The sequence below is a fragment of the Ctenocephalides felis genome, unplaced genomic scaffold (assembly GCF_003426905.1).
Source record: "Ctenocephalides felis isolate EL2017-DRISC unplaced genomic scaffold, ASM342690v1 CF-g0.4_SCAFFOLD_00061, whole genome shotgun sequence".
Taxonomy (NCBI): domain Eukaryota; kingdom Metazoa; phylum Arthropoda; class Insecta; order Siphonaptera; family Pulicidae; genus Ctenocephalides; species Ctenocephalides felis.
The window spans coordinates 96-21,987 of NW_020536215.1; the positions used below are offsets into that span (position 1 = coordinate 96).

Sequence of the window (21,892 nt, forward strand, 5' to 3'; positions counted from 1 at the left end):
ATATCTCTATTTTCAGGAACTATTGAAAGTAAATATTATTTTATTAAACATATATACTTATTTATTTATTATAAAATTCGAAGAAATAAACTTTACTACGGTGAACTACTATTTATTGACTATTTTTTAAGTTTATATCGATTCATGCAGGAAAGAAGTATCACAGTCTCAAGAGAAACTAAATTTGTATATTTTTATGAAAATCACTATTGAATTATTTATCTTGGTTCATTAAGACAGAAAATAACGTAACACAACATTAAAATCATAATACAATGTAGATTCAAATTCAAATAATAAAATTCATGACCATAATTATATGTAATTGCGTATAACGGAATCCAATAGGAATCCAACAAGATTCCTGTGTTTTTAAGGCGATTGCATACAGCGCCTCTATGCAAGATCGTTTCCAGTTCATTGGGAACTACGTAGTGACTACCGAGTTCATACGGTTCTGTGTTAGATGTCGCCACCGACCCATACGTCAAACGTTTGACAGTTCTTCGAGAATTGAATATAAACACATCGCATTCTAATATTGTCTAGGAATATAAATTCACAACAATAATGGAAATTAGATATTATATATGTATATATTGATTTATACATCATTAGACGTGTACTAGCTGCCTTGGTTTGTTTGGAAATTGGATATATAAATGTATATTGATTTATACATCATTACATGTGTACTAGCTGCCTTGGTTTGATTGGAAATTGAATATACAAATATATATATTGATTTATACTTCATTAGACGAGTACTACCTGCCTTAGTTTGATTGGAAATTGAATATATAAATGCATATATTGCTTTAAACATAATTAAACATACACTAGCTGCCTTGGTTTAATTTGAAATTGGATATATAAATATATATATTGATTTATCATCATTAGACGAGTACTACCTGCCTTGGTTTGATTTAAATTTGGATATATAAATCTATATATTGATTTATACATCATTAGACGTGTACTAGCTGCCTTAGTTTGATTGGAAATTGAATATATATGTATATATTGATTTATACATCATAGATGTGAGCTAGACGCATTTGTTTGATTGGAAATTAGATATATAAAAGTATATATTGATTTATACATCATTAGACGTGTACTAGCTGTCTTGGTTTAATTTGAATTTGGATTTATAAATGTATATATTGCTTTATACATCATTAGACGTGCACTAGCTGCTTTGGTTTGATTGGATAATTGGATATATAAATGTATATATTGCTTTATACATCATTAGATGTGCACTAGCTGCCTTGGTTTGATTTGAAATTGGATATATAATGTATATATTGATTTATACATTATTAGACGTGTACTAGTTGCCTTGGTTTGCTTTGAAATTGTATATATAAATGTATATATTAATTTATACAAAATTAGATGTGTTCTAGCTGCCTTGGTTTGATTGGAAATTTGATATATAAATGTATATATTGCTTTATGCATCATTAGATGTGTACTAGCTGCCTTGGTTTGATTGGAAATTGGATATATAAATGTATATATTGATTTATACATCATTCGACGTACACTAGCTGCCTTGGTTTGATTGGAAATTGGATATATAAATGTATATATTGATTTATACATCATTAGACGTGTACTAGCTACCTTGGTTTGATTGGAAATTGGATATATAAATGTATATATTGATTTATACATCATTAGATGTGTATTAGCTTGGTTTGATTGGAAATTGGATATAAAAATGTATATTCTTATTGCAGGTCCTTATAACTTATGAAAAAAAAAACAAGGAACATAAACAATTTAACACAAACATGATATATTGATGAATTATGCAATGGTATACCGGTACCTTCTATTTCTAAACAGAAAAACAAGATTGATGAATTAGAAGATCACAGCTTCGAGTAAGTTTTTTTGCATGTGAGATTTATTTTATTCAAATGAAATTTTAAATATTTAACAACGATTTAAATTATATTTTTCAATAAATTAATCAATTCACTCTAGTATATAAAACATCAGTTTCAATCACATGAAATCACTAATATTCTTTGAATAAATCAAGTTTAAAAGTAATAAGATATTCTAATAGTTTATTTTACAAAGCAAAGTTTGGACAAAATTACTTTTCGCACACGATAATCTAAGAAAGTATCAAATATGTGAATTGGTATAGTTACGCAGTACACAAAAACAAACTTTAAATGGTATAGAAAGCAATTCAAGTGAATGTAGATGAATCAATTGAATTGTTTACTATAAGTGATTCTAGATAAATTTTTCATTGAATCATCTTTATACTTACAATACAACTTTGAAGAACTGAATATCGAATATTGCATTGTGAATGTGTACAAAAGCATCATTTAGTTTTAATTAATTATTAGTGAATTGATAATTGATGTTGATGTGCTTTGAATAATAAATTGCTTTACAACAATCATGTATTTTAAATATTTGTTTAATAGCCATCAACATTGTCCAGAGCAACATGCCTATTCAGATTTCCTGACTCCTAAGTATCTTTTGAGTTGTGAATCATACAATGGAGCACCTTCAACGCAGACTTTTGGAATACCTCTGGGATATTTGGACTTGACCCGGCCCCATTGCCACTTTTTTCTCTACCTAGTTTGTTTAGGCAGACAAACCTAGGTTTGTTAAGGTTGATTTGAAATAATCTGTCGACAGCTTGCAGAGGCAACAAACTACAGAAAAGGATGAACAATATTACACATCTGAGCTTGAATATTATAATGATGTACAAAGGGAGTTGAAGCAAACAAAGAGATCTTTGTTCCTTTGAGAAGTAGTTAGGCGAGAGTGTAAATGTTTAAAGAATTGTTATTTGTATATTTTATATTGACCCTTTAGACCAGCAAAGTATTTCTTGTAAATTTTTCATGAGCTGTTTAAAACCTTTTAAAACAGCTTTTCACACAACTTATAACGTTCAATTGCATTAATATTGATATTGTTAAGATAAACAAAAAGCAATTATGTTCTGGAAAAATGTACATACAATTTGAATTATAACTCCATTATTTCTAAAATTTAAACTTTGAATGTGTGTGATTAAACAAATAAGTTTAATTAATTTTTGAGATAACTGAAAAAACATATGTATCTATTTTAGTTATAAACTTTTACTTATTCTTTTTAGATTTACTTATTGTTATTATATTTTATTTAGTACTTAACTTAAAGATCCATATTTATTTCATATTACATACTTACAAGATTAAGAAATATTTCCATTAAAGCAATGAATGATCAGAGTATTCGAATTTCTAATTTACAACTAAAGTGCAAAACGAAACATAATATATATTTAATTATATGTATTTAATAAAAAATTTTCAATTGCACAGTAAGTGCATTTAACTGTGATATATTAATAAGATGATGTCTCGGAAGTACGTATAGTTACATGTGATATATATTTAATAATATGTATTTAATAAAAATCTTACAATTGCACACTTAGTGCATTCGACTGTGATATAATAATAAAATCGCTTAGAAGTACCTTATTAAATATAGGACAAATTATATATTAGTTTTAAAGTTATGTATTAGTTGTTATATTTATAATATTTTGTAAATAATATAAATAAAAATATAAATAATTTAATTTGATTCTTTTATTATAATTTTTTGTGCATTTTATTGATTTTTTCAGGTTGCTTTTGGCAAGCAATAATTAATAGCCATATATAAGAATTATTTTTAATAAATTATAAACATTGAATTACAATCATGCATAGCAACATCTATTTTATTAAGAATTAAATTAATTAAAAACATTATTTATATTGCATATTTTCTATTATTTTTAATATTCAAAAATTCAGCATTTAAAATAATTACCCCTAGCTTTTTAGAAGACGCCTCTGTGCCACATTAAATAAAGTTTCATTCTCGAAAAGTGACTGTTCCCCTGGTAGAATGGATAGATTTTAGTTCGAGAAACCTTTGCAAAATTAAATTTTCATACAAAATCGATCTGATGTATTAGGAGAACAGTCACAATTCTGAATTAGACAGCGCGCTTATATTACCCAGGACCGTCTGCTGAAATGTTAGGGGTAATTATTTTAAATATTTATCTAAATTAAAAATGCAATTTATTGTTTTGGGATATTTTAATAAGTTTTGGTAATGGGAATATTATTTTAACTTTAATATTATCATATAAATATTGCTAAGAGTTAAAATATGCAGAAACTATACGATAATTGCAAAGATTAATTTTTCGTGTATATGTCAGCCGTTTTTACACTTTCTGTCAACGTTTTCGTAAAAACGGCTGTACCGATTTCAAAAATTTATGAGGTTTCGGATGTCGTTTGATAAGGACTCTTGTTGATTAGTTTTGCGCGACAATTTGTCAAGCCGTTTCTTTATAATTAGCAGAAATGTGCAATATTTTTTGTTCACGTTTCAGCCAAAAATTCTGAACGGATTTTAGAAATTTAAAAACTGTTTGAAAGACATTGTTTGGGTATTGTGTTGACTAGTTTTTTGTGAAGATCGGTTCTGCCGATTCTATTAAACAATACCAAATAAAATTTATTTTGCTGTTATTAGTTAGTTGTAGTGTACTCATAAAATTAAAATACATTTGTTAGTGATATCTAAACAAATGCAATTATAATAATATTTTTATTACACTTTTTAAAATATTTAGATATTTGTTTCAAATATTTAAAGTTATTCAAAATGCGGCCCTGGTTTCTTGACAATTTTCGTCCTGCAATTTGATTGGTTGGTTTCGTTTGACAGCTCCAAGTATATAATGGCGAACAATGCTTTGTGTTTTAATAATATTAAATTAAGTTATTTTGTAATTTTTTCTATACCTAAGCAAGTGTAGTTATTATAATAATGTGTGTTTGAACTATTTAAAATGATCATATTTGTTTAAATTGTTTAAAGTTTAAATGCGAGCCCGCTTTCTTGATAAATAAACATATGCTGCTGCGAGCCTGTTACATTTTGACAGCTACAAAAGACATTTGTCGTTCGACTCTTGATGTGAATTTGCAAGATTAAATTATTCAAGATTTTGTTGTAGTTCTGTGCTTCAATTATTGCTAATTTTGCATTATTTATAGTGCCGATTTATGAAAATAATGAGAATAATGAAAAAACATATTGAATACAAGAAAAAACATAACCGACTGAAACGATTTTTAAAAGACATTTACATCTCCCTCATTGTAAGTTTCTAGAATTTTATTTAGCGAAATGAATATTCTTTACTAATATATTAATTCTTTAGGAAGATGCTGTTGTTTAAGATCAAGTTGCCATAATGCAGTACTGGATTCTAATTCTTAAGGAAGAAATAACATATTTACTGAAAACATCATTGATGTCTTCATCTGAAGCAGAATTCCTGAATCGACATCATGCTCAATTTTTAAATCATTTGAACATAAAGTGATTAAATTAAAAGATGATCCTGTTCTGACAGGATTCTGACCGTAAGTTGCATAAAAAGTTTTAATATGAAATATTCTCTGTTTATATATGTTATAATTGATTAAATTTCATTACTGTTGTAAATAAATCAAGACAAAAAACTAGGTATAGGAAACTGTTGTTTTTTATCGTAATTATCATTTTGTATGATAATTATTCAAACCAAACATTCAATTAAATCATTTTATATTGATCAAACTTTAATGATCTAGTAACAATTAACACTATATTTAGTATTGCACAACCTTTTGATATTTGCAAATGACTATACAATATAATTTTAAATGTAATTCATGTCTTTATAACTTTTAAGAAAACAAAAAAACATATTAGAAATTTGAATCAAATATGATGTATTGATTTATATAATTGTATATAACTATTTATTCGCTCTTATGTTGCTATAGATACCATTCTCAGTTTATAAATTTCTAAACTGTCAAATCTATTTTAATTTTCAATTTATTTAAAGCATATTTTTTACTTTCTGCTTGCAAATAATTATTTTTCACAATGACGATGAGTATTAATCAAGTTATCCATAAAAATATCGAGCCAGGGGTAATAAATAATGAGATTCTTATGAAAGCACTTTTGGAGCAGGGCCCGCAAGGTGAATCTGGCAGACTTTATAAGGAAGACAATATTAATTTTGAAGAAGTCAAGAGTATACGATTGGAATTTTTGAGTGAGTAAAAATATAATATTTCATAGTTGTTTTCAATAACAATAAATGGAAAAGCAAATACTTAACATAATACATTTTTTATATATTTACAAGCATTATTTAGTATATGAAATTTAATTTTCAATATGAAATTATATACATTTTTAGTTTGACAGTTTATATTACTAATGTAGTTTTAATGCCATTCTTTAATAATTTTTTTAGATATTCTAAAAATAGATCATCTTTGGATGTTCACATCGTTGACCAAACTGAATCTTTCAAATAACATAATAGAGGAAATTGAGAATATAGAAATGCTAGTCAATTTAAAGGAACTTGATCTTTCTTTTAATTACATAACAAAGATAGCAAATTTGAGCACTTTGGTCAATATAGAAGTTTTATCACTTTATCAAAATTTTATTACTGACATTGAGAATATAGACTCTCTTAAGAAACTGACTATTTTAAGTATAGGCAATAATGAAATTGAAGACGGACCGAGTAATGTAAGTAATATATTTAAATATATATAATGTAATAATATAGTAACTGCTTTTCCTGCAGATACTGTATTTGAGGCAATTTCCTTGCTTGCGTTCTCTGAACATGGCTGGAAATCCTTGTTCTAGAGCAGATGATTTTAACAGTTTTCTGACTGCATTTCTTCCAAATGTAAGTGATTATTATATTAAATATAGTCATAGTGGAATTTACAATAAAATAAAAGTTTTGAAATTGCTGTAATAGCTTAAATATTATGAGTATCGTTTGATTCGTCCAGAAGAACGTCAAGCTGGGATGAAACAACATGGGTATGTAAAAGTACATTAATAATAATAATAATAATAATAATATATATATATATATATATATATATATATATATATATATATATAATATGATCTTTAATCTGAATTGCTAATTAGCGAAGAACTTAAATCAAATTTAGATATGAAAAATTTAGATATAAAATGAATCTATAACACACTTTTGATATTTTTAAAATAATCATATGAAAAAAAACCTTTTTTATTTTTTCTACTGCTCATTATATATTGTACCTAATTTTTCTATTGCTAGCTGTTAAAAATAATTCCACATGATACTATTTACAAAACTGATGAAAACTAGGTATCTTTATCAGCTAATTAATAAATTTTTATTAATTTTGGATATTATTTTTTATCCAGACGAGATTTGGAAAAACTAATGGAAAGAGAGGCTGATCAAAAGCAGCAAGAAGATGCAAAGGCTGCTGAGGAAGCTGACCACGAATTTTACAAAAAATGTTACGTAGAATATCTAAACGGCCACCAATTTTTCTTATCTCTTTTTACATATGATGTTGAAGGCCAAGCATTGTTGAAAATTGGAGAATCTGTCCAAGATGTCTATAATGAGTGAGTTACTGAGATACACTTATTTTAGAATTAAATTTACAGTCAAATTTGTTGGTTCAAAGCAGTTGATTTTTTGGTATTTTCTTATGGTAATAAGATATTTGGTAATATCTTATTACTGAATGGTGGTTTCTTTAATATTTTTTTTTGAAAAAACAGAATAGAAACAGTAACACTTTTATTAAGTAAGTAAAAATGTTAGTAACTTATTTTGTTATGAATGATTTAAATAAGAAAAAAAAAAGACTAGAAGCTTCACTTTTTCTCTAATTATTCATTTAGTTTCTCATCAGAAATATTTTTTAGTTATGGGGATATGGGATGTTTCCTTGGTCAATAGCCTTGCATTATTGAAAAAAAAAATTAACGCTCACTAAAAATTAAATTGCACATTCACCAAAAATTGTAATAGAAAATTTCTTGAGCTATATGCATAGCTATACATAAACAAAAAATGAAAGCGTTGATTCAAACATAAATATAATTATCAACATATTATTTTATAATAATTATACATTCTCTTTGACAAAACATTATTTCATGAATTTAGATATCAAGATAATATGTATCTGATCACCCAGCAAATATTTAAGTTTGGTCAAAAACAGCATCATATTCGAGAAGAAGAAACTAAACAATTTCATCGTTGTATACAGGAGACAAAAGACAAAAACCAGGCTGAAAGCCAAGAGTAAGTAGCAAATATTTTTTAGGAAAATGAATGAATGAAATGAATAAATTTTTATAAAAGAAGTCTAATATAATTGCTAACACATCAGGAGGGAAATTAATTAATATAATTTCCACAAATTTTGTGAAAAATGATTATTAATTCCTAGTTTTTATTTAATAATTCAACATGAACATAAATTAAAATAAACTTTGTTTGTTGTGAATTTATATTTTAATATTATTTATTTAATTTTAAACAAAATTCAGGTTGGTTTTCATAACGTAATATAATTATATTCCAAATAAAATAAATAAATAAGTCAAATTATTTAATAACATTTATTATCTAATTTTGTTATATTGTATTTATTTATTCTTTCTAATTTTTGTTACCAAAAATATAAAGTAAATTGTTAATCATAAATTTCAGAGCAACAATGAATTTTATGAAGGAACGAGATCGAATATTTGGTAAAATGAGAACAATGATTAAAACTTTAGAAGACAGCCCAGAAATCCGTCGATCAGAGTTCACTCAAATGGCTCAACAATGTACTGATGAGTTTAAGAAGTTAATGGAGAATGCCTGGAGCACCCTCATGGAAATTGAACAAATCCTTTTTGAAGGAATCGATGTAAGTAGATAGAGAGAGGATAATAATTAAAATAGAATGTAAATGTATTAGAAAGTTAATACAAAGAATTAGTGGAAAAAAATCTTATAAGGGTAATGTCATATTTTGTCTTCTAAGATTTTCATGGAACTATGCTGATAGTGTATATAGTCAAGTATAAGTATGCTGATAGTGTTTATAGTCAAAACAAACTCCTTAAAATATCATAGGATTATGAAAAGTGGTTTAATTAGAAATGTTAATTGAAGTTTTGAAAAATAGGCCGCTATTGAAGGTTTTCAAATAAGAATAAGGAAGAGCATCCATCTACATCGTCCTGGTTTTGCTATTTATTGTTTAAATATTTGAAAATAAAATATGATTGGAGATTAAACACCACGTGGAAGTTTATATAATACTTTAAACTTTAGGAAGCAAATACCACATTTGGCCATAACATGGAAGAAATGGTCACCATTTTCATAGAGGGTTGTCAAGGATATTTTGTCCAAGCACGTGAAGCAGAAGTGAACTACTCAGGCCAAGTCAGTGAAATTGCATTGAATTATTTAACACAAATTGAGACTCAAGGTCCTGATCCAGATATGGCAGAAGATTTAAAAAATGTAAGATATTCAAAACATACATAATTTTGATGTTAAATATAACTGTAAATATATAAACTTTCTTTATTACATATTTTTGACTTATATTATTATTAACAGTACGTTTTTTTAGATTATGGCAGAAAAAGATGCTGTTATAAATGCAATAGCTGGTTCTCATGATGTTCATATGCAAGCTATAGATGCAAGGGAAGATGTTTTAATGCAACGAATTAAAACATGGCTTAATTCATTAAAAGATACTTTGAAAAGGTAAACAACAACTATCATTTCATTGAAATGCTTCTATCATTTTGCTTTGAATCAGTACCCTAATTTGAATTTTTTTCTGGGCACGAAATTACACAAGCATGAGAATTAAAGATTAGAATTTAATCGAGAATTTATTAATATTATGTCAGACATGATTTTAATGAGTTAAATTGATTTCCAGAGATGAAATTGCCAGAGATAGACTTAAAGTACTTGAAATAAATCATTTTCTTGACATACAAAGAGAAGAATTTGAATCAATACAAGCACATTTTAACATTCCAATAGTTTTGGATGAAATAGTGGACGCAGTCAATAAATCAAACATCCAATAAATTACATAACAGTATTTATATTTTTATTAAAAGATATGAAATTCATAATATACAATTTGAATTATAAAATTTGCTTTTTATAAAATATAAAATTTATTTTTTAGTTTTTAATGATTCCATATATACTCCCAAACCTTTCTGGACTTTTGGATCTTTCACTGCAAATACAAATAATTGCACATCTTGATCTCTATTTTCTTCTAAGGCTTTTAAATCTTCAGCTCTTAAAGCAAGTTTTGTTATTGTTCTAGCTTGTGGAGAAACTCCTTTAAAGCGTAATAAAAATTGTTCTGCCCTAGCTATAGCATCAGCTTTGTCATTAGCTATTTCATCAATTAAGCCAGCCTAGAAAAATAATTGATGCATATATAAATTTAAATTTTCCTATAAATATTCAGTTTATAGATATATTTACTTTTAATGCCTCTTCTGTTGTAAACATTCGGCCAGTAGTTAAAGCTAGCTCAGAATCCCGTTTTGACAAAACATTTCTCATTGAAGCTTGGAACCATGTTGGTGCAACAATACCTAATTGTGTTTCATTTAATCCTATTGTAAACGCATTGACCATTACACGATATTCACAACTTAATGCCAACAAGCATCCACCAGCTGGAGAATGGCCCTGAAAAGTAAATACATTTATTATACTTTATTCTCATGATATTATAATTATAGTAAAATATTTTTATAGAGGTAGAGTTCATATCCAAAGAAATACTTCACAAAATTGCAATAAATTAAATATCTGAACTAATACAATAATAATTACATTAATTGCAGCTACAGTTGGGTAAGAAGATCCATATAATTTTAGCCACACTTCTTGCAACTTGCTCCAAAACGCTTTAAGTCTATCATCATTAGGTTTGTACATTTCTGTAATATCTAATCCTGCACTAAACACTTTATTGGAGGCCTGTAATAAATTAATATTTGACAAAAAGTAATATAAAACATGTGAAAATGATTTTTATTTCATAAAAACTTACTGATGTTAAAATCATGCCCCTACATTTATTTTCTTCAACTTGATCAAACGAATCCGATAATTGTGTTAAAAGTTCTAAATTCAAACTATTTACTGGCAGTCTTTGCATAGTAATAGTAGCAAACCCTGTTTGTTCATTAACTGCCAAATCCACAAATTTTTCTGCATTACTTGAAAATTTCCTTCTGGCCAACCCATTGCTAAGGCAGCGAATACTGTTCATTAAACGAAACATTTTCTGTAATATCAATAAATATATTAATTTAAGGTATTAAAAACTGTCTGCAAATGTTTGTCCCAAACTGCAATTAATTAGACTAACACATGGACTTTGAGCTTGTTTACACAAACTGGTAAAATCTATTCTTATATATTGTTGAAAACAATTTACAGATAAAGAAATAACAAAGGTATCAGCTATACCTTGAATAATCAGTCTTTTATTAAGAAATTGGTGCTATTTGTTCACTCTACTAAATTTTTCTCTCTAGTGTTTTATCATTGCTGTCACAATCACAACACAAGAATGCATTCCATTTATTTATTTTTATAAAGAATATTTGTAGGCCAGCGAAATGTTCATAGGTGGATCTAGGAGTTTTGTGATCGTTAGAAAGATAAGAATTACTTAATTGATGAAAATTAAGAATTAAGGTAAGATTTGAATTATATTAAACTGCATCAACGATTGGCAAATATAAGTACAATATACTTTATTTCATACTAAATACTATTTACTAATACTAAACAAAAAATAATCTACTAAAGCTACTAATCTGCCTAATGAGAGTAAGACATAGTTAATCATTTAAATTAAAGCCGCCATTTCATAAGTCTCAGATGATTAAAACTAACAAATGTAAAATTATTATAGATTTAGGTTTATTTTAATTTTAAATCAATCGAATTAAAAAATATTATTTTAGTAACATGTTGGTAATAGATAGCGCCACGAATTTGAATTTCAAACGACTTGAAGTTCGGCGATAGTTGACAATAAGAATTTGACACTTCGACATCGTGTTGGAACAAATATATTATACGTGTTTTATTATTTTGACCACTTTAGAAATTTTCTAAGTGTAGTCACGTTTTTTGAGTAAAAATGGTAGCAGCAGATACAGAATCTGCTGAAGATAAATCTTTAGAAGTTGAGGAAGTTTCAAAACCAGAAGAAGTATCGCCCAAAGTCTTTAGTCTTGAAAGTATGTTTCCACAATTCCCAAGAAAAGTTAATATACCTTGCCCATATGCTAAACCATCATATTAACATAAAAATTTAAACTGATGTAAATATTTAGCAGTACTGTTACCGAAATTATCAAATCAGTAAATATTTATAATATGTTTTGCATAAAAAATATTGTATTCCACTTATTACATCTTAAATGTAATAAGTGGAATTTAATTTTTATCAAAGTAGAACTTTTTAAACCAACACCTAGTTTCTATTAAATATTTTTTAATTTACTTTTTTCACTCATTTAAAGTTCTTCGTGTAATTTATGATGCCCAACAACAGCATGGGTTGAGACATGGAGACTATCAAAGATATCGAGGATATTGTTCAAGGCGCTTAAGACGTCTCAGGAAAGTGTTGAAAATACCTCAGGTATTAATACATCAAAATTTATAAACATATAATCAATGATGTGCAATTAATAAGAATAATTATCATTATTAGGGTGATCGAAGACATTTCAAAAAGAGGGATGTAACTGAAAGTCACTTTTTGGCTCCAAAGGCTGATGAGCGTTTGCTTCATGTAAGAATGTAATGTTATATAACTTATTTATTAAATTGAAATGAATTGTTATAATTATGATTTTCTAGATATCATTAAACCAAGCCGAAAGATCATGGAGTTATGCTATGCAGTTGCGGCAAGAAGCTAACACAGAGCCAAGGAAGAAGTAATTTTTCTTTTACATTGATTTTTTTCTTGAAGATGTTTAGTAATATATTTTCATTGAAAAATTTTAGGTACCACCTTATAAGTAGGTTACGAAAAGCCTGTATGCATGCACAACAATTGCATGAATTGTGTAAGGTAAGTTCAATGATATAAATATATATATATATATATATATATATATATATATATATATGTATATGTATATATAGTAAATGTAAAATTAAATTAGTTTATCTTTATTTTAAATAGTTAGAATATTGTGATGCTCGCACAAAGTTAGAGGCTGAAGCTTATGTGGCATGGATCCAAGGATCCTTGTATTTTGAATTATCTATGTGGAAAGAGGCAGCTGAAAATCTAAAAAAAGCTCAAATTGTTTATGAGGGAATACTTAAAGCCCTCAATGACGAAGATAAAGCATTTTATCAAAATAAAGTGAGTATACTTCTCTTTGTTTTCTTCTTGGATTTATTTTATTTGAAATTCAATTAGAGAAAATTCAAAATGTAGAATTGATATCTTTTTGGATTAAAGACTACTCCAATTATTTTGGCATTCAAATTTCAAAACCTAAAAATAAACTTAACTTAAAATGAGAAAAGCAATGAAATTATGTTATTCTTTTCATTTGGTGAATGATACCATATAACCAAACCTTATATTGGTCTTTAGATTACTTTATCAGGAAGATTAATAACTATCCATTGAAACATAATTTTTAACAAAAAGATATTTGTAACATATTGGGTTTCTTTGATTGCAAATTTGTAGAAATAGTAATAAATGACACTTATAGAAATAAAAATTAATTGATATAAAATTGGAACGTTTCCACAAAATATAATAAGAAACAAGTAAATCAACCTGTTTTATTATTCAATAGATTGATGAGATTACTCCCAGTTTGAGATATTGTGCATATAATATCGGTGATGGAACTGCTATAGAAGATCTAATTCAGTTAAGAGGCAAAGGATTGTTAAACAATATAGATCAATTAGTAGCCCAAACAAGGTAACATTAACAAATTAATTATTTAATTAATTAATTATTTCAATTATAATATGTTTGTTTCCACAACTTGTTATGAGTAAATAATTTGAAAATATTTTATATAATTATAATATATATTTTATATTGGTTAATTTATATTAATCATTTATATTGTTTATGCTTCAATTTTATCCATATAAGTTATATCTATCATATTATAGTACTGAATTTTTTCTTTCTTTTTTTAGAGAACGAAATGTGGAGAGTTTACAATATGTTGAGTGGCGTGGTAACAAAATACCTGTTCGTTTAGAACGAGTAAAATTATTCTTGCTCGGTATTGAAGATTTGGACAAATCAATTTCAAATTCAAATGATGTAACATCCAAGATATCACTAATTGAAAACACTTTGATGGATTTGAAAGATACAATTTCAAGTGTTAGGGATGAATTAAAAAATGATAAAACCAAGTCAAGCTCACAAATGTTGTTGACTTATTTATTGTACATTCGATTAACAAGAACTATTGAACGAAATTTGTTGCTTGTAGAACAAGCTCAACAAGTAAATGAAACAAAAGAGCAATCTAATAAAGCAGTCAATAAAAAAAAGGCATTGGGTAAACCAACTGAAGGAAAAACAGAGCCTAAGAAAGTGAACATTCAAAATATTGCTAGGTTGTATGAGATAATAATACAAAATGTTTTAGAATTGCAACAGCTTCCTGGTATGGAAACAGATGACTCTTTCCTATCAGAGATGGATATCCTCCTGAAATCTTTTAAAGCTTTTCGTTGTTATTATATTGCTGAAATTTTATTGAACATGAAACGCCATCGTGATTGTGTGGCTATGTATGAAAAGTCACTCAGTTATTGTAAAGAAAGTTTGATTCATAACTTGAATTCCTATAATTTGCCACAACAATTAAGGAAATTACAAAAAACTATTGAAGGATCCAAATGCCTTGCACATGCTCATAGCGTTCTTGATGAAGAAGGACCTGATGATATGGGTACTTCTAAGAAGAGTGCTAAATCTAAAGTACCTCTTTTTGATAGGCAAGTCTAGTTTATTTAATAGAGAATATTTTATCTATAATGCTTAGTATTAAGTTCTAATTATATATTTCTTTGTAGGTTGTCTGAGTACAAAGAAGATTCTCAGTTACTGACAACTAAGCCAAATGTATATGCACTTCCTCCAAAAATGGAAGCAATGCCTTGTAAACCCCTATTCTTTGATTTAGCTCTTAATTTAATAGAGTTTCCAGATTTGAATGATAAAATAGGTGAATCTCGAAAGCAAGGAGATAACCAAGGCATAACTGGGTTTGTTAAAGGATTGTGGAGCTGGAGTGGGAATAAAAAATAATGTTCTTTACATTATGGAATATTATAAATATATAATAAGTATTCAATTTGTTTTTGGGAAATTTGACAAACATTACAAATAAAGATTTGTAAAAATTTTATTTAGTTGAAATATGAATTTTAATATTGATAAAATAATCTTAAATGTTTTGCTACAAATATATTAAATATATTCGACATAATATATAGTTTTTTTTAGTGTTCTTATATAAATACATTTTAATATCCATATTAAAAACAAACCGTATTTTAGCACTTAAAAGAAAAATGTTTACTGAATACTTTATACCTTTCTCTACAATATTGGTTTCAGACAAGTTTTGGAATTTGTTATATATAAATGTTGCATCTGCTATATTTATATGATTTGATGTCACGGGAACCTAAGACAGGATGACAAAGAAGACACAGAAACCAAAGGGGCTCATACAAATTGTGACAATTTTGGGTCCCTTTTCAACGGACAATCAATAAAGAGGGTGAGTGTTTAGTTAGATATATGCATAAGATGAAATTTTATTCTCAATTATATTATATATAACATAGTAGTTTCTAATGTTTTCGTACCGAGCAATATTTGAAAATTATACTTTAGAAACAGCTGAGGAGGCTCATATTAATGAGTTAATTAAGTATTTAGGAAATTAAGAACATTTCCTAAGGAGAAATTTTGCCATAAAATTCAATTTACTTATATTTATATTTTAATTCGAACAGATTTTGGAAATTTAAAAACTTATTGTAAATTGTGCTGACTAGCTTCTGGTCGAGATCGAACGGTCCGTTTCGTCTTGATTATCAAATTTATTGAATTAAAAATAAATTAATTAACCGTTAGAACATGTTTCAATGTTTTGAATAGCACTTTCATAACGTTGGAGTTCATTTGTAATGATAAAACTGCGTTATTGTACGCACAACATTACTCAAAACAATTTTTATGAAGGAATTGTTGTGAAAATACTATACAATACTCAAATTCATTCTTAAATGTTAGTGAATAGATGAATAGAAAACCAATCAAGTATGGTAATCTTGTGCGATTAAAAGAGAAAATTTGAATAATTTCACAACGAGAAGATGTTGAAATAATCAAGACAAGCATTTAATATGAAAAATTAGACGCAGTGAAAAAATTAAAGAACCAATGAATAACGTAACAATATTTATATTTTTATTAAAATTTATGAATTTTATAATATACAATTTCTATTATAAACAATGTTCTTATAAAATATTAAATTATTTTTTAGTTTTCAATGAGTCCATATAAATTCCCAAACCTTTTTGGACTTTTGGATCTTTTACGAATTCGAATAATTGCATATCTTGATCTCTATTTTCTTCCAAAGCTTTTAAATCCTCAGCTCTTAAAGCAAGCTTTGTTATTGTTCTAGCTTGCGGAGAAACTCGTTTAAACCGTAATAAAAATTGTTCTGATTTAGCTAAAGCATCAGCTTTGTCATTAGCAATTTCATCAATCAGGCCAATCTGGAAAAATCATTACATATATAGCCTTATAGAAATTTATATTTGAAATAAGAGCTTACTAATAGCTCCTAAGACTTTTGTCTTAGAATTTACTTTTAACGCCTCTTCAGTTGTGAACATTCGGCCAGTAGTTAAAGCTAGTTCAGAATCCCGTTTTGATAAAACATTTTTCATAGAAGCCTGGAACCATTTCGGCGCAACAATACCAACTTGTGTATCATTCAATCCTATTGTAAATGCATTGACCATTACGCGATATTCACAACTTAATGCCAATAAGCATCCACCAGCTGGAGAATGGCCCTGAAAATTAAATATTTTTATATTGGGAAACAATATTTTTAAAACTGCAATGTTTGTATAGCAATTAAAATGAAAAGTTCAAAAAATATTAAAATTAATACAATATAATGATTACGTTAATAGCTGCTACAGTTGGATAAGATGATCCATATAATTTCAGCCACACATCTTGCATTTTTCTCCAAAATGCTTTAAGTCTATCATCATCCGGTTTGTACAATTCTGTAATATCTAATCCTGCACTAAACACTTTATTGGAGGCCTGAAAAGATATAAAACAATAAATATTTGATAAAAATAAATAATATAAAATATGTAGAAATGATTTTTCTTTGCAAAAACTTACTGATGTTAAAATCATGCCCTTACATTTATTTTCTTGTACTTGATCTAATGAATCTGATAATTGTGTTAAAAGTTCTAAATTCAAACTATTTACTGGCAATCTTTGCATAGTAATAGTAGCAAACCCTGTTTGTTCATTAACTGCCAAATCCACAAATTTTTCTGCATTACTTGAAAATTTCCTTCTGGCTAACCCATTGCTAAGGGGGCGAATACTGTCCATTAAACGAAACATTATCTGTAGCACACAAATAAAATTATTATTTTAAGATAATTATGTTTAATTTGTAAATTGTCTACGACTTCTTGACTTACACGTGCAATTTGATTATATCCGACTTAGAAAAAAAAGAAATCTTATAATTTTTGTTATCACTATCATCACCCTATACAATATTTAATAATGATCAAAACATAAAAAATGCAATTCATTTATTTATATTTATATAAGAGGGGGTATATAAATGATATATGATCATAATTATGTAAATGCAATTCATCTGTTTATATTTAAAAGCAGAATATTTGGAGACCAACTAAGTGGAACGTTTTGTTGGCCTTCCAAATATCCCATACACTTGGACCTAGAAGGCGGAAATAGAAGTTTTATGATCGTTAAAATGATAAGAATTAATTGAAAAACATGTAGGGCATGGATTGAAATTATTCGAACTTCATTGACTATAGGTGAATAATAATTTTATAAATAATACACTTTATTTACTTCGCCTATGATAAGTTACAGCAATCGTAAAAAAATAAAAAATATATATCTTTACATTTCAAACCCTGTTGTCCTTAAAAAAAATGCATGTGATATGTTTCTTGAATCATTCTAATCGGATTTTTTGCTGCATATCTCTGAAACGGCTGGACTTGCCTTTGCCAAAAACGAATCAGCAAGTCTTTCAATCAATATAAATCCAACGATTTTTGAATCATTCAAATCGTTTTATATGTGCCCGATTCACGTCAATTCTTTGTCAACGATTTTGGGCACAGATCAACTGGTTATGATTCAAAAAACGTTCGAATTATATTGAAAAGAAGATGTGCTGATTAGTTTTTGGCAAAGGCAGGTCCAACCCTTTCACAGATATTACAGATTCGAATAACATTTTGCTTTTTGGAAGTTGGAATTGATTTGAGATGAAGAAAAAATTTAAATGAATGATCATATTTGATTCAAGCGATCGTTGTACAAATCATTATTATTGACTATTATATAGGTATAGACAGGTAGACACATGGTAGACATGCAGAAGGGTAGACAGAGGTAGACCAGTACATTACATTTATGCTTTTATGTATGGACTAATATACGTTATGAAGAGTTTGATAATTTTAATTCATATAATTAATTTCATATTAATTATATATGTACATAATTGATAAGAATCTGAAAGCCTTTAAAAATAATATTTTTTTTCAAACAATTATCATTGTAGTTGTTGATGGCTGTTTTTTATTTTACTATTTAATTATGCTTTTTGGAAAAAATAATGGTTTTTTATAAAAAGCCATTATACAAGACTTTCTTCATTGTGCGTGCTTTTTTTTTTTTTAAAAAAAAAAATCAGTTATTTCGAAGAGTCAGCCATTTTGCTGCTTAAAAAATTTGATTTATGGCGGGAAATTTGATGTGTTATAAATAATAATGTTTGTAATAAAATTTAATGTTCTTAAAACGTAATAAAATATTGATGAAATAATTTTAAATGTTTTGCTGCAAATATGAAAAACGTTTCAACATATTTATTGCTATTTCATAAGTAAATTTTAATATCCTAGTTCGGAAAATGTACAGTTTTGAACAAATATTATAATTTTATTCATTTATAAAAGTTTTATATAATAAACGGTATAACCGCCAAGACAATATTAAAATAATATATTCGTATTTATGGATATAACCGCCCATTTTCGTTTCGGACGATTGCATGATTTATAAACATTGCAGTCGCCATTTTTTATGAGATGTCAAAGAAGAAGAATTTACTAAAGTTTCATATAAAAAGAAGACACGAAGACCGAAGGGGTTATCAAAAGTGTGACAAATTTAGATTCCATTTCAATTGATAATCATATAAATAAGGATAAATCTCTAGAGTGAGTATTATTCAAATATTTACCAATTATTTTAGGTTAGGTTGTTGCATAAGCTTTCATTATTTTACAGACGAATACTAACGTCAAAAAATGAAATTTTACATTCAAAATTTTATATTAATGTAAAAACATTATTTAACGAGGTAATTAGTGAATTAGGAATTCAAGAAATTAAAAACATTATTTGTTTTGGACTTGGACACATTGGAGACTGTTTATCGTCACAATATCAGTTAGCATTTTTATTAAATATTTGCGACGAATTCAATATTACGAATACACTTGTTTATGATCCAATATTTAGTGAAATAGAATGCCAAATTTTACAACATTTTGGATTACAAGTTGAAGCTACAAATAAAGAAGGAAAATATAAAATTTGTCCTAACGAAGCAACATTGTTATATGCTCCACATTGCCCAAAACAATTAATGAACAATTTTTTGTGGAAGAATTGGGAAGAAAGTTTAAGCAATTGTATTATTATTGGCAATAGTTTTTCACAAATAGTTGAAACAAACAGTAAACGAATTCTTGAAGAGCAAGCTGCATATTTACTAAAAATTTGTCCATATACAAAAGAATTTGACATTGAAAACAATTTCAAATTTACTGATATTTTTAACGATACATCAATACACTCATTTCCAAAAGAGAACATTAAAGACCTGCTTTCAAAGTTTTGGTTAGACAAAATAGAGCCAGCTTATATCTCAGATGATATAGAATTTATCACCAATGCTGTTTGCTCTGAATTACAAATAACTTAATAACTACCACTAAATTTTATTTTGCTAAATAGGTCTCATTAACACCATGGCTGTAAACGCTGCAAAATTATCCACTTTGCGTGGTATACTACATGAATTGCGACAAGCAAGCTCTGATAAGAAACTAACAAATTCTCCTATGGCAAGATATGTTTTGGATCAATACAAAAAATTTAAAACAACTGAACAACAATGGTGTACAGCTGAAGGTGAAATGAATTATTTAGCAAATACATATTTGTGCTATTTGAAGAGCCAAAGAAAATATGAGGAAATAATATCCTTTTACAAAGCTAAAGGAGAACGAACTGTGGAAGAAACAGCTCAAATGGTCGGCTTTAAATTACCACATGACCCAAAGTGAATGAAGAGTTCAAAAATGCAGTAGTTTATTAATAAGAAGTATACATGTATAACAAAAAAATATATAAATCGTAAGTGAAACTGTTATAGTTTATCTTTTTCTTTCAAATTTCCATTTATATACAGGTGGTGCTACTTTTGTTGCTGGGGCTATTCTTTCTGGTTCTTGTAGCCCTTTTGATAATAATGCTCTTTTTATTTCCATCTTCTGTTGTATAACTGATAATTCCTTTTCTCTATCAATACGTTTTCTTAACTCCTTGTATGAAGAATGTCTAAGATTGTCTAGTTTATTCATTGTCTGAAATGAAAAATTATTAATTGGACATTTGTATCACACAGCACTTTTAAATTTGCATAAATGGTTTACAAACAAAAGGAATATTTTAAGTACCTCTTCATTAACATTGGGTAACTGCATTTCTTCTAATTTTGAAATTCTTGGGCGATTTGTTCTACGACCTAATAATCTTTCATCTGTGTCCAATCTTTTAGCTAGATCAAAATTTTTCATTTCTCGTTTCGAATCAAGGAATTTATGGGTATTTTGAGTTGTATTTGCAGCATCAATGAGGTGTAATTCACTTTGTAATCTATAAAAACAATACATTACATATAATACATTAAATATAAATGTGAATAATTCTAAAATTGACATACCTCCTAATTTTGTTTGCCTCAATGGTGCGTTTCATATTAATGTACTTCAAATCTTGTGTTTGCATTAATTTAATTTGGTCTGGAGTGTGATCATCCTCCTTTTCTTTTTCATGGTGCTCCTATTGAAATTCAATAGTTCATATGTACAATTAGTGATCACCTATATAAAATTAATTACAATGGATGCACAATACTCACCCCATCTTCGATTTTGGAGTTGATCATATGAAAATAAAATTCATCAGGATTTTTTATTAGAGCTCTTTTTCTCAGAACCTTCAAAGCATCTTGTTTCTCATGATAATCTTTTGCCCAAGCAACGTAGTCTTTCTTTTTTCTAAAAGACCTAAGTTTTTTCTGGATTCTGGTTGATGACGTTCTCTGTGTATTCTCTGGTGAGATTTAGCAGCTTTTTTCCAAGACGACATTGTGACTTATACGAATATTATAATTAACTTAATTTACAGTTAAGTTTATAATATTCTACAACAATTAATTAATAATTGATAAACAGTAACGTGAC

General features: G+C 27.2%; 6 protein-coding genes and 1 long non-coding RNA gene across 8 annotated transcripts; 4 read left to right on the forward strand and 3 right to left on the reverse strand.

Annotated features, from left to right (window-relative positions):
- The first annotated feature begins 555 nt into the window (after nucleotides 1-555).
- LOC113367608 lies at nucleotides 556-2,869 on the forward strand. 2 transcript variants are annotated; one of them, XR_003366308.1, is made up of 3 exons: nucleotides 556-664; nucleotides 1,752-1,898; nucleotides 2,463-2,869. It is a non-coding gene; the product is annotated as an uncharacterized LOC113367608 (long non-coding RNA). The 2 variants fall into 2 exon arrangements; XR_003366311.1 differs by lacking the exon at nucleotides 556-664 and adding an exon at nucleotides 1,488-1,594.
- A 3,112-nt stretch (nucleotides 2,870-5,981) lies between these two features.
- On the forward strand, nucleotides 5,982-10,053 carry LOC113367077 (dynein regulatory complex subunit 3-like). The gene is made up of 10 exons (XM_026608740.1): nucleotides 5,982-6,169; nucleotides 6,374-6,660; nucleotides 6,719-6,826; nucleotides 6,902-6,966; nucleotides 7,345-7,554; nucleotides 8,105-8,245; nucleotides 8,657-8,861; nucleotides 9,272-9,466; nucleotides 9,579-9,718; nucleotides 9,900-10,053. Exons 1-10 carry the CDS (start codon nucleotides 5,995-5,997, stop codon nucleotides 10,051-10,053), a joined length of 1,680 nt encoding a protein of 559 aa, XP_026464525.1. The 5' UTR covers nucleotides 5,982-5,994.
- A 93-nt stretch (nucleotides 10,054-10,146) lies between these two features.
- Nucleotides 10,147-11,620, reverse strand: LOC113367407 (enoyl-CoA delta isomerase 1, mitochondrial-like). The gene is made up of 5 exons (XM_026609048.1): nucleotides 11,468-11,620; nucleotides 11,046-11,282; nucleotides 10,826-10,972; nucleotides 10,469-10,678; nucleotides 10,147-10,398 (listed from the first exon to the last, which is right to left on the reverse strand). The coding sequence occupies exons 2-5, from the start codon at nucleotides 11,277-11,279 to the stop codon at nucleotides 10,147-10,149; spliced, it is 843 nt and encodes a 280-aa protein (XP_026464833.1). The 5' UTR covers nucleotides 11,280-11,282; nucleotides 11,468-11,620.
- A 448-nt stretch (nucleotides 11,621-12,068) lies between these two features.
- Nucleotides 12,069-15,395, forward strand: LOC113367181 (signal recognition particle subunit SRP68-like). The gene is made up of 9 exons (XM_026608837.1): nucleotides 12,069-12,249; nucleotides 12,535-12,656; nucleotides 12,729-12,809; nucleotides 12,878-12,957; nucleotides 13,028-13,094; nucleotides 13,209-13,394; nucleotides 13,843-13,973; nucleotides 14,201-15,016; nucleotides 15,095-15,395. The coding sequence occupies exons 1-9, from the start codon at nucleotides 12,150-12,152 to the stop codon at nucleotides 15,327-15,329; spliced, it is 1,818 nt and encodes a 605-aa protein (XP_026464622.1). The 5' UTR covers nucleotides 12,069-12,149; the 3' UTR covers nucleotides 15,330-15,395.
- Nucleotides 15,396-16,570: 1,175 nt separating this feature from the next.
- Nucleotides 16,571-17,801, reverse strand: LOC113367509 (enoyl-CoA delta isomerase 1, mitochondrial-like). The gene is made up of 4 exons (XM_026609140.1): nucleotides 17,469-17,801; nucleotides 17,238-17,384; nucleotides 16,913-17,122; nucleotides 16,571-16,819 (listed from the first exon to the last, which is right to left on the reverse strand). The coding sequence occupies exons 1-4, from the start codon at nucleotides 17,700-17,702 to the stop codon at nucleotides 16,571-16,573; spliced, it is 840 nt and encodes a 279-aa protein (XP_026464925.1). The 5' UTR covers nucleotides 17,703-17,801.
- A 1,700-nt stretch (nucleotides 17,802-19,501) lies between these two features.
- On the forward strand, nucleotides 19,502-20,796 carry LOC113367320 (protein FMC1 homolog). Its single transcript, XM_026608958.1, has 2 exons — nucleotides 19,502-19,576; nucleotides 20,379-20,796. The coding sequence occupies exon 2, from the start codon at nucleotides 20,393-20,395 to the stop codon at nucleotides 20,708-20,710; it is 318 nt and encodes a 105-aa protein (XP_026464743.1). The 5' UTR covers nucleotides 19,502-19,576; nucleotides 20,379-20,392; the 3' UTR covers nucleotides 20,711-20,796.
- On the reverse strand, nucleotides 20,785-21,797 carry LOC113367246 (probable U3 small nucleolar RNA-associated protein 11). Its single transcript, XM_026608887.1, is given in 5 exon segments — nucleotides 20,785-21,010; nucleotides 21,104-21,302; nucleotides 21,370-21,488; nucleotides 21,568-21,707; nucleotides 21,710-21,797. Coding segments are annotated over 5 exon segments (756 nt in total). The 3' UTR covers nucleotides 20,785-20,800.
- Nucleotides 21,798-21,892: the final 95 nt, after the last annotated feature.

What these genes read in the sequence shown, in the direction of transcription:
- LOC113367509 (XM_026609140.1), bottom strand. Translation starts at nt 17,702, where the DNA reads ATGTTTCGTTTAATGGACAGTATTCGCCCCCTTAGCAATGGGTTAGCC. An exon ending in CAACTGTAGCAGCTATTAAC is followed by an intron (nt 17,123 to 17,237) that starts GTAATCATTATA and finishes TTTAATTTTCAG; the next exon opens with GGCCATTCTCCAGCTGGTGG. An exon ending in CAACTGAAGAGGCGTTAAAA is followed by an intron (nt 16,820 to 16,912) that starts GTAAATTCTAAG and finishes TGATTTTTCCAG; the next exon opens with ATTGGCCTGATTGATGAAAT.
- LOC113367077 (XM_026608740.1), top strand. Translation starts at nt 5,995, where the DNA reads ATGACGATGAGTATTAATCAAGTTATCCATAAAAATATCGAGCCAGGG. An exon ending in GCTGGGATGAAACAACATGG is followed by an intron (nt 6,967 to 7,344) that starts GTATGTAAAAGT and finishes TTTTTTATCCAG; the next exon opens with ACGAGATTTGGAAAAACTAA. An exon ending in TCCTTTTTGAAGGAATCGAT is followed by an intron (nt 8,862 to 9,271) that starts GTAAGTAGATAG and finishes TTTAAACTTTAG; the next exon opens with GAAGCAAATACCACATTTGG.
- LOC113367181 (XM_026608837.1), top strand. Translation starts at nt 12,150, where the DNA reads ATGGTAGCAGCAGATACAGAATCTGCTGAAGATAAATCTTTAGAAGTT. An exon ending in CAAAGTCTTTAGTCTTGAAA is followed by an intron (nt 12,250 to 12,534) that starts GTATGTTTCCAC and finishes ACTCATTTAAAG; the next exon opens with TTCTTCGTGTAATTTATGAT. An exon ending in AACACAGAGCCAAGGAAGAA is followed by an intron (nt 12,958 to 13,027) that starts GTAATTTTTCTT and finishes GAAAAATTTTAG; the next exon opens with GTACCACCTTATAAGTAGGT.
- LOC113367320 (XM_026608958.1), top strand. Translation starts at nt 20,393, where the DNA reads ATGGCTGTAAACGCTGCAAAATTATCCACTTTGCGTGGTATACTACAT.
- LOC113367407 (XM_026609048.1), bottom strand. Translation starts at nt 11,279, where the DNA reads ATGTTTCGTTTAATGAACAGTATTCGCTGCCTTAGCAATGGGTTGGCC. An exon ending in CAACTGTAGCTGCAATTAAT is followed by an intron (nt 10,679 to 10,825) that starts GTAATTATTATT and finishes TTTACTTTTCAG; the next exon opens with GGCCATTCTCCAGCTGGTGG. An exon ending in CAACAGAAGAGGCATTAAAA is followed by an intron (nt 10,399 to 10,468) that starts GTAAATATATCT and finishes TTATTTTTCTAG; the next exon opens with GCTGGCTTAATTGATGAAAT.